Source organism: Notothenia coriiceps, unplaced genomic scaffold (genome assembly GCF_000735185.1).
Source record: "Notothenia coriiceps isolate Sejong01 unplaced genomic scaffold, NC01 NC01_scaffold00023411, whole genome shotgun sequence".
In the NCBI taxonomy this organism is placed as follows: Eukaryota; Metazoa; Chordata; class Actinopteri; order Perciformes; family Nototheniidae; genus Notothenia; species Notothenia coriiceps.
The window spans coordinates 115121-128113 of NW_011356112.1; the positions used below are offsets into that span (position 1 = coordinate 115121).

Genomic DNA, 12993 nt, shown 5'->3' on the forward strand with positions numbered 1-12993 from the left:
GTTCAGCTGACTTTCTGAGTCCTGCATGTCTAATGTTCTTTTTGCTTGCAAGTTATTTGTATTATCTGTTATTTGCACAAGATAAGAAACCTATTTGTATTTATTTTAAAAGCAAATATTATTAAATTATTCCAAAATGTAAGACCCTTAAAATAATCTCTTTATTATAATAAATTGCCAATAAAGCACTACATTAACATTGTATGATGTGTTTTCACTGATGTATTTATCATTAAGTTGCATTTATGTTAATTAATTTGCATGCATATCACAATTCAACAAATCACAGACAACTCAAAGCCACTGTCCAAATTTCAATCAATTATTTTAATCCATTTACCAATACACTGAAGAATGTCATACAAAAAAATGGGCCTCCTGATGCAATTTACAGTTCGAATAACACGATGACCAAACATTTTTTTTCTTTTTCTATATTTGTAATCCACAATCTCCATAAACTAAACAACTCGTCATTATTTGGTTTTAAGTAGAAATATCCTTTTTCAATAAATAACGTTTTTTAAGCTTCTGAGTAGAGCAGCTGTTTCCTCGAGCATTTCAAAAGACATGTGGATACTTTCGTTGACAAGGTTGATAAAACTGACAAATGAAAATAAAGCCGTAGAGAGCAAAAGCCTCTCGATGTTAGTCATCATCTCCTCCGCACATTTTTAGCAGACTCTTTTCCCCATTTCCCTCGGCAATCAGACTGAAACAGAACAGAATTTGATATTAAAACTTCAGTTGACATCTTCAAGTTCGAAATCAGAATTTTAAGATTTCTCATTAGATTATTAACAATTTTTTTATAAGTATACAACATGTCTTTCTGTCGACAAAAAACAAGTTACAGGTTAGTAGGACGTGAGTTCAAGAGGAAGCAGATTCTTCTTGTCCTCAGGTAGACCTCGTGTTAGTTAGTCCTCTCCTCCACAGATGGCCGTCACACACTCCCCAAGGCTGTCCGACAGATCTGACTGGAGGACACAGCAACACAGGCGAGGAGAACAGAGTCTTCACAACACATTTACCCTCAGCGGTGGAATGTAACTAGGTACTTTAACCTAAGTATTATTTTTAGGCACTTCACTTGATCATTTCGATTTCATGCTGCATATTATTAATTCATATTGGGAAATATTGTAGTTTTTACCCTTTTATTTCTCTGCTTCAGTTCTCCTTGATTACAAGATGACTCGCATTTCTACACTGTGGCATTTTGTATTTTACTGCAGACAGTAAAAGATCATCATAGACATGGATGAGTACTTGCTCCACTAATGGTGATAAGCATTTAGAGAATGAGGATTTTTAATAGTTTAATTGACTAAAACTAAGATGAGAATGGGAGGTATAATTGTTGAATGATGATTATAATTCATTTTAGAGTTATAAGGTGGTTATATTTCACACGGACATTGTGCGTTACAGCAGTAGAAACTTGCTACCTTACCCTTAGTTTGGCTATTTCTAATATTAGAGCTGTTCTCTACGGTGGCCGAGAGGTGCAACCGGTTAAAGCGGCCCCAAACACTTCCATTAGGAGAAATGCACTGCAGCTTTAAAAACGATGCAAATATAAAAAAGACAAATTGGCCAAACACATATCAATGAAGAAATATCTTCACCAACTTGACGAAACATGCACAGCGTTTAATCAAAGAACTGCATATAAATGCTGAAACTAATGAGAACGTGTTAGGCCGTTGTAGCGCGTTTGCACCTGTTGACCGCCGTAGTTCCACAAGTAAGAACATTTTTAAAATCTTCCTTACTTTTGAAAAACAGCTAGACTCAGCAGTATATTGTATCTAGTCCTTTTGCGTCCCTTTCTATTATTCTGTTTTCAGATACCTTTAACAAACATTCACAAGCGAAGCTGTTGTGTGTTGACCTAGGAGAGTGGGCCAAACAGCGAGGACATTTTCATTTTAAAAAGGTCTGTAGTGTTTTTTTTCAATAGTTGAAATGAGTAGCAAGCTTACTTAACCCAGGAAACTATTTTCACTTTTCAGAAAAGCTGCAGTGGTCTCTACAAATGATGGATGTTTAGTTTTTGAATCATCAAGTCCTGAGACCAAATCCAACCATGTAACCACAGGGTGCAAAAATAAAAAAACACAACAGTCAGACAACTCCCAACATTTAACATAAATCGGACGACATATACCTCACCAATAAACATTTAAAGATTCCCAAAGTTAGTAACATGAGTTTTATGTCATATGGAGAATGCTCCTGTTACCCGCGGATTAGACATTTTTAGTCTGTGTGTCTCATAGGACCTCTTGACTATTCAAACAAACACTTAAAAAAAATCAATAGTGCTTGACAGATACAATTGCATGTGTATAGTTGAGTTGATAGTCCTATAATTACATTAAAGTAAATCCTTGTATGTACAGTGACCTCACCTCAATGGCAGAGTGCAGAGAGTACTCGTAGAGTTTCTTGAACTCGGCTCTGATGTCCAGCATATCGATCTCAGAGCGGCCCACCATGATCCGGTTCAGAGTCGACTCGTCTGTTCCTCCACCCTGACAAAACACGGGAAACATTTTTTTCAGTGAAATAACTACTGACTTTTCTGTCAATGTATAAAACAAGATCACTTCTAGTAGATTAGGAGGCCATTGCGGGGGTACGGGAAGAAGGCTGTGTACTAAATATTTTAGTGTGTATTGTATCGACTCTGAAAATATACTTAAAATGTTCAGTATTCATACTACATTACATTTTCTTTAGGTGTGTAGTGCAGCAGTGCAATGCTTAAGGTAATTGGAGAGTTGGAATACTATGATGATAAGTAAATAGAGCACATTTATAGAATAAGTATGTAGAGTGTGTGGGAGAGAAACTCCCTCTGGGAACTTTGGGATTTTAGCCTTTGCAGACCATTTGCATGCACAAAAAGGCCACTCTGAAACGTGCATTTTTGATTTATTGGAGGGGTCTGGGGGGGTCCGAAAACCAGTCAGTATCTGGTGTGAGGGTTAGGATTAGGGTTAGGGTTAGGGTAATGTTGTGAATCAAAGGGCCCATGGTGGTGGTGGGGTTATGGCGTATGTTATGGACGATGAACACAGGCCACTCGATTCACAACATTACCCTAACCCTAACCCTAATCCTAACACCAGATACTGACTGGCACCCCCCCAGACCCCCCCAATAAAGCAAAAATGCACATTTCAGAGTGGCCTTTTATTGTGGCCAGCCTAAGGCACACCTGTGCAATAATCATGCTGTCTAATCAGCATCTTGATATGCCACACCTGTGAGGTGGGATGGATTATCTCGGCAAAGGAGAAGTGCTCACTATCACAGATCTTTTCAGATTTGTGAACAATATTTGAGAGAAATGGTTATTTTGTGTATATAGAAAATGTTTTAGATCTTTGAGTTCATCTCATGAAAAATGGGAGCAAAAACAAAAAGTGTTGCGTTTATATTTTTGTTCAGTGTATATCACACACTACAGGAAAGAGAAAACCCCAAAAAGCATAAGAGGGCCCCTTTAAGTGGGAGAACAATTTAGGAATTTTAAAGATAGGAGATAATTTATTTTACATTTCTCACTGCTGAACAGCCATATAAGTCAACAACTGATTTAACTAAGCCAATGTGTAAGAGCCTTCCATTGGATAATGACTGCAGTGATTAATATGTTCCAGTAGGCAACACGTTATCTAACCCTAGCTGATGCGGTGAGTAGCTTCTCTTTCCTTGGCCTCTGCTATACCCTTTTAATAAAATCTGTTTGTTCACCTTCATGCTCTCATACAGGCGCTCTGCAAAGAAGGCCGGTACGCTCTTCACACATTTCACTGGAGGAGTACAAAAGTTTAAAACAACAATGTGGTTAAAAGTTGATTTTATACAAAAGTAAAAAGCTATAAGAAAGAAGACATTACTCCCATAAGAGACTATTGAAGATATCATTCTGGGAAGACTTTCCACAAGTTGTTGTACATATAACATGTAAAGCACAGACGTAAAGCACACATGTAAAGCACACATGTAAAGCACACATGTAAAGCACACATGTAAAGCACACACCTATAGCCACCAGGAGTTCCTCCAGCTCCCCTGACATCTCTCCTTCGATGCTGTGCTGCAGAGTCTTTCCACTGATGTTCTTGTATTCAACAAGAGCTACAAAAGAAAAAGTGTCAGTTTACAATTCCAATCCCAAATTGACCGTTGTATGTGTTCTAGTGTAGATTAAACACAGTGTAAACTCAATGTGACGTACTTTGTCTCAGTTGAGGTATACTTCTGTTGCAGAGGATGTCAACAAATTTAGTTTCATCCGTGCCCCACTTCTTCTCCCCAGCATCGTAAAGGGTCTGTGGACAGAATAGATTAAGTATCAATTGTACGTTTATTACTTTGCTTAAAGTCATCTCACATATCTTTTGTCATTTATACAGTTTGTTCATGTGTAGTTTTCACAGCGGATTTGAAGAGGAATAAAACATGAGAAAGCCACTGGTGTCTGCCTGTGCTAAAGGGAATTATAATCAGGGTCCTTTACATGATATATTCCACTATTTAAACATGTTCAGTCATGCTTCATACTGCACCTTGGCGTCTTCCTTTGCCTTATCTGCATCCACTGCAGTGTTGTCTTCCCTCTTGCCCTGAAAAATAAACAAAAAATATCATTAACCCTTGACTGGACCCTACACTCTTCCATAAGTGGGTCTAAAAGGACCCGTATTAGAATAATATGTGTTTTTATGCCATTTTTGTCCTTTTGTTTAAGAAAAATCACTTGTATAATATTCAGTATTATAATTTGGTTCACACTAGAAATATTTAATATTAAAATGTTAGACTTTTTTTACATTTTGAAAAAGAAAACGAAATTCCATAGAAATGCATGCGGGTCATTTTTGACCCACTTATGGAAGCTTGGGGTAGTAATACAAAAACTACAATTTCTTAAAATTTAAATGGCATGATATCCAAAACATGTTTTTTGAGGAATAGTTGGAATATGAAATGATAAACATTTTTAATTAAAAAGATACCACCTCACCGGGTCAAAAAAGACCCACTTATGCATCTAAGGGTTAAAAACCAACATACCTCTATACATCCTATTTTAATGAAACACAAAGTGGAAAGCAAGGTGGCTTCACACTGTAGAAACTCCTGTCGTGCGTACAAGCCTTTTTCATATCCAACTGAACTGGTTTACTATCCCTTTATGTTTAGTCATTACGATGAATGTGAAGATGAAACATGTTTCGAATGGACTGATTGTTAAAAACCTGCACAGTTCACTCTCATTATTATAGATACTGTATGTAACCTCTTTCCTCCCGTAATTTTCTTTTGAAACTACTATTTCAATTGTTTCTTTCCTTGAAAGGAGAGGAATAAATAAAAGGGGGAAGGACAATGTGATCTTAAATGTGAGCAGATTCCTACACAAATAAAACATTAAAATAACTTGTTCACTTAATTTTGTGACTGAAGTTTGACTTTGTTTTCTCTCTGGTGCACCTATCCCTGCACTCTGTCTGGAATATCTCCGGTCTTATGTAAGTAAAGATATATATATATATATCTGGACACAGTTTTCCTTTATCATGAAGACAAACCTCGGCCAGCAAGAGCAGCGCATTGGAAAAGTCTCCGGAAACTTCACTCTTCAGGTCAAGGGTCAACATCTTCTCGGTTTCTGTTGAGGGAAACAAACTCATGATATAAAGCGGTGCAGTGATGATGATCTTTTTGTAGGCTAATCCGGAAACTAGCATTGCAAGGGCTCCTTCGACAAAATCCAATTATTTCACTAACTTGCAGAAAATCAGCTTTGTGGCCAACACAGATTTGTGATGCTCAACACTTTTTGTTCAGCAGGATAATCTCCACATATAACACTACTTTGTGGTTTTTGAAACGAAAATGCAAAAGGCCGAAATAAAAAGCTAAGCTAACGAGCTACAGCATGGTCGCGTGGCTGAGTATCAACACCACTGAGCTAAAGGCTTAGTTTCGTCAGTGGGATGACATTTAGAAGTTTTTTAGTCACTTGTTAGCAACTGTCAATTTTATGAAACATAAAAGCTTCGGACATTCTCGAGTGGGCTATTTACGGATGTATTTTATGTCTAGACTTCGAGGGAAGTAGTCAAATGCTCTGTCTTTTCTGGGTTTTAGGACCACTCTATTAAAAACAAAATGTATCACAATACAAGAAATGTATACTCTTAAATAAGCTAGTCAGTCCAGTGTTTTAGATGGGCTGTCATTCACTCACATTAACTGGGGTTGCACTAGAATTGTCATTTTCCCTTAGGAAGGTTCCTAAATGTATTTATTTATTTTTAAACTTTTTATGCTCTTAACCTTTTATTTTTTATATTGCCATATTTGATCCAATATGCTCCTTTAGATATGTTTTTCCTTATAGCTTTGTGAAGCACCTTGAGAAGACGTTGTCTTTAAAGTGTGCTGTATAAATCAAATGTATTATTATTATTATTATTAAAGAAGTGAAATGACCCGGAAGTAGCAGACTCACTGATTCGCTTGTTATCTCTTTCAGTGTACTGGACTATCCTTTACGAAATGAAAAGGACAAAATGCTGTTCCACATTATCTTGCAGCCGCCATTTAAAGTGACCATTCGGTCGTTCACAGAGACAACCGATCAGGATCGACAAATGTGGATCATGTGAGTTAAGTTTAAAAAAAAAGAAGCATTTTCCATCTTTCATATCTTGAATAATGGAGTAACATGTTTGTCATTGTTCTCAACGTTCATAAAGGCCATAAGAGACAACATGATGATTGAGAATGCACAGGGTGAGGTATCTAATTGCGCTCCATCTACGGAGAATTGTAGTTTCACCACAGCAGATGTACGTCAATGTCCGTTAATGCATCATAATTACATCGCCCAGGGTAGGTGCAGTCAGATTATTTTGGCACCGCAGATATATTTTCCTAAATACTGATGGCCTCTTCTTCAACTCTTTTCTCATCACCATGACGTTTAGTACTAGTTAAGGTGAATTGGTAAGGAAAAGACCAATGATCTGCTGATTCAACTGCAGCAAACATGTGGATAATCAAGAAGGCAGTAAATGGATTACCTTCCAGATAGACATCAGAGAGAGCTTTAATTTGTTGGTTGGATCTGGAGGCAAATATTTCAATCAAGACGCTGTCCTTTGTCCCAGCTCCCTGCAACGTCACACATTAATTGAATGCCAATAACATTATCTACAACAATTATTAATGATAATGGTAACCTGCATGAATACATTTTTCAGCAGGGTACAAATATCTCCTATAAACAGACAAAAATAACAATTTGATCAATACATATAACTCATAGTACATTCCATGCTTTAAACGTAACTTTAAGTTCAATTAAATGGTGAAACCCCTTTATTACAAATGGAGGGAGACATTAAAGAAGATAAGCAAGACTTAAGGATTGGCTTTAGCTAAGAATCAGGGTTCTTAACATAGTTACGTTTTTAAAAAACAAAACATATACAATGTATTATTCTCAGTTCTACTTGCAAATTCAATGTACTCAAAATGTTTTTAGAATATACTTATTTCCTCATAGTAATACTTATTTTGTAAAGTTAAAAGTTAAAAAGAAGCCCCTCATAAATCATAAATCTGACATGAACTGACTTGCATGGCCCGCATCACTTCATGGCAGTCGTACACTGCAGGCGGGGTGACGAGCGCGACCAGCAGCTCCTCAAAGTCTCCGCTGGTGTCTCCTTTCAGGTCCTCCACTAGAGTCTGTGACGTAAACACAACCTGTCACTTCTCAAGCAGAAGCACACACATTTACAACCACACCCTTGCAAATACACCCAGGCCTTTAGCCCAGTCAGACTCATAACCAGATACAATTTTACATCAAGGAATGTGCCGCTGTGTACAAGAGCTCTGGTGGAAAGATGAACAGTAAATATCACCTCAGGTGTCAGGTTCACAGGAAGTAATGAACCACATATGGTAACATGCAACCTTTAGTTACACAATAGTATAATGCCAAAATGTTAAGTACATTTTTTTAAATAAAATTGGTGTAAAGTAAATACAAAGACTCCTACTTCTTAAATGTAACCCAATCCCGCTAAGCTAATAGTACAAATGGGTTTCAAATAAGATGAAAAACGAGCTCATTGTGTGATGTCTGTGAGCACAGGGCTAGGTCCAGGCTTTTAATTATGATTCAGCATACATGACTCATTTATCATGAGACCAAGCTGCTTTTTAAACAAAGTACAAACTTTTTTCTGAGTTGTTTCAAAATGAACTATATAAAAAGGATCTAAACATTTGAAGTTAAATCAGCAGCTCTATCTTACTCTTCCAGTGGCTCCAAGGTAAGCTTCACAGATGAGCTGCCTCTGAGCGCCGCTTCGATGGGTCAAAATGTCAATTAAAACCTTGTCTTTGGTGCCTGGAACATTAAAAAAAAAAAAAAAAAAAACGTGAGGAGAGACATTCAATAAACATAACAGCAAGTTTATTGATCTACATTTGCATGCCGCAAATAAAATAAAACACTTTAAAAGTTGTATCTGGCTGGCAGAAGTACAAAAGAAACAAAGTGTGTAATGCTTTAATTGTATGGCTCTTTATGCCGATTAAAACATTAGATAGATGAAATATACTTTTGTATTTCAGTCGATGTGGGTTCCGTGTTGCTCTGTTGTGCTACTGCCCAATACTGTGTGTGTCTACTGTCAATAAAATACAAATTAATTAATATATTCAAAATGTCATATATTTAAATAAATGACTTAAAAAGATACAGTAGCTTAACCTCATCACAAAAGGTGAAATATATTCCACTAGAATCAACAAATAAGAGTGTTGGTGCTAACAACTAAGCTAACGGTCACCATGTTGTTAATGCTACTCAATTAGCATTAGCAAGAACCTTAGCATTAGGCTTCTACATCAATCTAAAAATACCACAGGGACTGACTATATGGTGTGTGTGTGTGTGTGTGTGTGTGTGTGTGTGGGTGTGTGTGTGTACCAAGTCCTTCAATGGCCTTCCTCAGTGCCACAACATCGTCTCCTGCATCAAAGTCTGCTTTGGGCTTGATGGTTCCTCTCTCTCCAGTCTGAGGGACAGACATTTTCCATCATTTGTGCTGTAATCATAAATATCATTGTAAAGCTTGAAATCAGTGTAAAGTTTAGGTTGGACCTACTGTTGCTTCAAACGAGGAAGGGGAATTCACAAGACTGTCCAAGTCATCCTGCAGAATGTTAATCAGTTAAGTATAAATGTAGGCAGTAGGCATACAATCGGGTAAAACTTCACAAAATACATATTTTGACTTACCCATAAAGACGCCATGATAACGGGAAGTTACTCTGTGAAAAATATAAAATAATCATTCATAACATTTCTATCTTGGCAAGCTCTGGCATAATTTTGGCTCACCATACTCCATTCGTAAAAAAACAGCACAAATTAAAAAGTGTTGATGAATGATGATAGAAATAGTTAACAAATGCAATTTAAATGTGTTTATAATGTCTTACTAGGTAACCTTGCCATAGTGTGTGTAATGTATTGGAACATTTTTTGTTCAGTCAAGCAGTGTTTAGTGGTTGTTGTTACTTTATATCTCATTCAAACTTTTATAATAGTCTGTTAGATTGCTTCCTGTGAAACTCGATAGCATGTCTTACGATAAAATATTACTTTATGTTAACTTTACTTATCACAATTATTTGACAACTGATTAATCTCAAGAGAAAACTCTAAATCTTGAGATAGAAAACAGAGATTAACTTTTAACTATTAAAAATCATTGCTTTTGCTCTTATTTTTTTTAACCTGTGCTAATGCGACATATATTTTTGGAGATGTACTAGTCTTCATCCATCCATTAAAATACTGTAATTGTGACCTATAGAGATAGTATTTCTGATTGCTGTGATCCGTGAAGCTCTGCCAAATTTGCCACAGGATAATGTTGACACATCCATGTTTAATCAGCTGGTGAATATGTTCATCTTGCATCAAACTTTCAGAATCAGTACGATAAAAATGTACACAGAAACAAATAACCTTTCAATCTTATTTACAAGGGAATTAACAGAAATCACCGTATACAAAAATATCACATCGTTAGATCATAGCACATTTAACTAATTAAATGAAATCTTTGGTTTTGCTTCGTGATAAAAAGGAATTGAAACATATCATTTAATTAAAAGAATAAACTTCAAGTATTAAAAAGCGACGTATAAGAAGAAAGGGTTGCTCACCTGGATTTTAGTTTTGAACCGGAAAAGTTTTTCTCCGCCACACCTTCTTTCTCCTTGCGGAACCTGAAATATCCACCTGGAGTCACCTGGCCACGCCCACTCTGTGCACACCTTCAGGGACCGCTCGGACATTTCACATTTATAAATATAGAAGGCCTGCCTCTGAAAAGAATTAGATGTGGCCAACGTCTTTCTTCATAATTATGAAATATAAACAGCGCGTTTATATAATCCGTCACATTATTTTGAATAGCTTTTTCTATTAAGAGGAAACGTATTCATATTTTTCTTGACTTTCCTGTTTATGAACATGAGCGTTTCCTAACAGTGAGCTAACTACTGTCAGTGTTTTGCAAATGTAACGTTAATTTGGATTAGCTAAACTCGTGGTGGGTTTATTTGACATTTTCAAAGTGTTAATGCTTTGTCCAATTGTAAAATTGAGTGAAAAAGTGTGACTTTCGAGAATGATTGTGAAAAAATCTGATATTTTCTGTCCTTAAACATCCCATCCGATTTGTTGAATATATTGCCAAAACTAGTCATACAGTTAATTTACACATCATAAACACAATGTTATACAACATGTTGCACAAGAAAAACTACCTCTGTGGGTTTTAATTTTTTTTATTACTAAAAAAGGCACCAAATACAGGCATCATGTTGATAGCATCGTAGTTATTTTCCACAAAATGATAGCACCAAAAATATATTGTTATTTGCCACAATTTCCTGTTTCCATGTTATTTTGATAGGCACACATTTGAAAGAAGACAGGAGGTGGGACCAGGAGATGAATGGATAGAAAGACATGTCTCACAAGACAAGACAACTCTTTCCTTTGCAGTGCTCTCCAACCAGTGTCATACACTTTAAAGTAACTTAAACATCATGGGTACATCAGTAGCATAGTGTTACATAATACATCATAGATGGTAACATAATAATACATAAATGAGAAGAAAAAAAGTTTAAAAAACAAGGGAGGGATTTAGTGTCTTTGGGCGGAACAAAGGCAGGTAGACACACATCTCTTATAAAATACATCATTTAAAAAGTGATTATTTTCATAAGAATGGTAGTAAGGCTGAAGCATTCAGTCATGTGGACGGGAGTGAAACCTTTGTTATGCAAACAGCGTCTGATTTATTAAAATCACATGGAAATGTTCTCACTCGTGAAAAAAAAAAGAAAAACACTTTGGATGATTCGTTTTTGAAATTTGTGAGGAAAAATACTGCATGGCACTTATTATTGGCAGCTATAAGAGTACAGTACGTACAAAAAATATATCAGTTTTGTTCAAGGTGACCGCACAAATGTCTCTAAGTAAGGCTTGAAATACATGTTTAATGCAAACATAGTTCCTGCTCGTGAGGGTAGGATTAACAAGATGTATTGCGTAATTGCACTTGAGTATGTCTCATTCATTTTTGTTATTATTTACACTCTGCACTCATTCTGCCTCGGGCGATCACTAAATACTTTCAGAAGTCAGAAGCAGCTGTAGCCGATGTAGAAGTCCACAGGAAAAGGTTCTTAAAATGAAGTCATCTGCATGATAACTGTAGCATAGATGAAGAGGACTTGACAGTAGTGACATTAAGTAGCAGTGAAATGACTCAATACAGCAGAGTTTTCCCATTAAAACAATCACCGGTGTCTGAGCTACCAGCCACCATATTGGTGCTAAGAAGGATGTAAATGTCAAGTCAAACAGTGATGATAATAGTGGCGGTTTAATATGGAGCTTGAATGATGGGATGCAGAATTTTTGGCTGTTACTCGCAGCTGAGTGGTTTGTGGATTCCTGAGGTAGCCCAGTTGTGAAATGATTCAAATGCTGCGTAGCTGTCACTCTTCCCTTTTTCAAAGTGGTATAAAAATACATTAACAAAAATCTCATTCCTTAAGTACAAACTTTCTTTTGGAAAATACCTTTGTTTTTCACTTCATCCTTTTTCTTTCTTCTCTCTCCTCTGTGTTTTAGACCTCAGTGCCGTCGTTAAGATTGTTGTGGAGTTTGACCTCCAGGTTGACCTGTTTGACCTTGGTCTGGCCGTTGGCGTCCTGGTTGCGGTTGATGTTGATGTTTCTGACCGTGCAGTGTTTGGAGCTGAAGTTCTTCTCCATACACTTGTCCATGCACACCTCCACCTTGGTGTTGAGCGGATACTCCTCCAGTACTTTCTGAGCCTTCTTGCTCTTCCTCGCTGCAGAGCGGCGGCAGTGGCGGAACAGGAAGCAAACGGCCAGCAGGACCAGGACCAGCAGGGTGACGGCCGCCACGCCCCCGCCCACAGAGCTGCCCACGTGGGCATTGAAGGAGGCGGAGGGCCCGGCCTCCAGGCGGAGCGACTTCATGTTGGTGCCGTTCTTCACCTGGTCGCCCTCGTTGTCGTAGATCAGAGACTCGTCGAGCGTCAGGTGCCCGCTGCGGTCCACCAGGTCACGTTTAGGGCGGCTCAGCTCGTAGGTCACCGAGCGCTGAATCCTGGGGCCGGACCGAGACTCTGGGCTGATTACATAAATCACCTGCAGGTACCACTGATGCCCCGCCTCCACCTGTCAATCAACAGAGAGAAAGAAGGAGGAGTTAGATAGTGAAGCAGTCTGCCCCATTACTTGAGGTCCCACCTGATAACTTACTTACAATACTACCAGAAATATTGTAATTAGATTTTTCTCTACCTTTTGTTTTGCAACTTA

At 37.5% G+C, this 12993-nt stretch overlaps 2 protein-coding genes across 3 annotated transcripts in view; both read right to left on the reverse strand.

Annotated features, from left to right (window-relative positions):
- Positions 1-308: 308 nt before the first annotated feature.
- Positions 309-10361, reverse strand: LOC104954487 (annexin A3-like). 2 transcript variants are annotated; one of them, XM_010781602.1, is made up of 14 exons: positions 10285-10361; positions 9350-9381; positions 9216-9263; positions 9038-9125; positions 8358-8452; positions 7669-7782; positions 7113-7203; positions 5613-5692; positions 4587-4643; positions 4256-4349; positions 4060-4155; positions 3769-3827; positions 2418-2540; positions 309-980 (listed from the first exon to the last, which is right to left on the reverse strand). In XM_010781602.1, exons 2-14 carry the CDS (start codon positions 9362-9364, stop codon positions 921-923), a joined length of 1020 nt encoding a protein of 339 aa, XP_010779904.1. In that variant the 5' UTR covers positions 9365-9381; positions 10285-10361; the 3' UTR covers positions 309-920. The 2 variants fall into 2 exon arrangements, with proteins under 2 accessions (XP_010779904.1, XP_010779905.1); XM_010781603.1 differs by lacking the exon at positions 9216-9263 and having other exon boundaries at positions 9038-9155; positions 10285-10325.
- A 540-nt stretch (positions 10362-10901) lies between these two features.
- The window catches only part of LOC104954489 (extracellular matrix protein FRAS1-like), a gene marked incomplete at its 5' end in the record, with an annotated part of 48404 nt that continues 46312 nt past the window's right edge, over positions 10902-12993 (reverse strand). The window contains one exon of the mRNA XM_010781606.1: positions 10902-12849. Coding sequence (XP_010779908.1) covers positions 12271-12849 — 579 coding nt within the window. The remainder of the gene's footprint in view (positions 12850-12993) is intronic.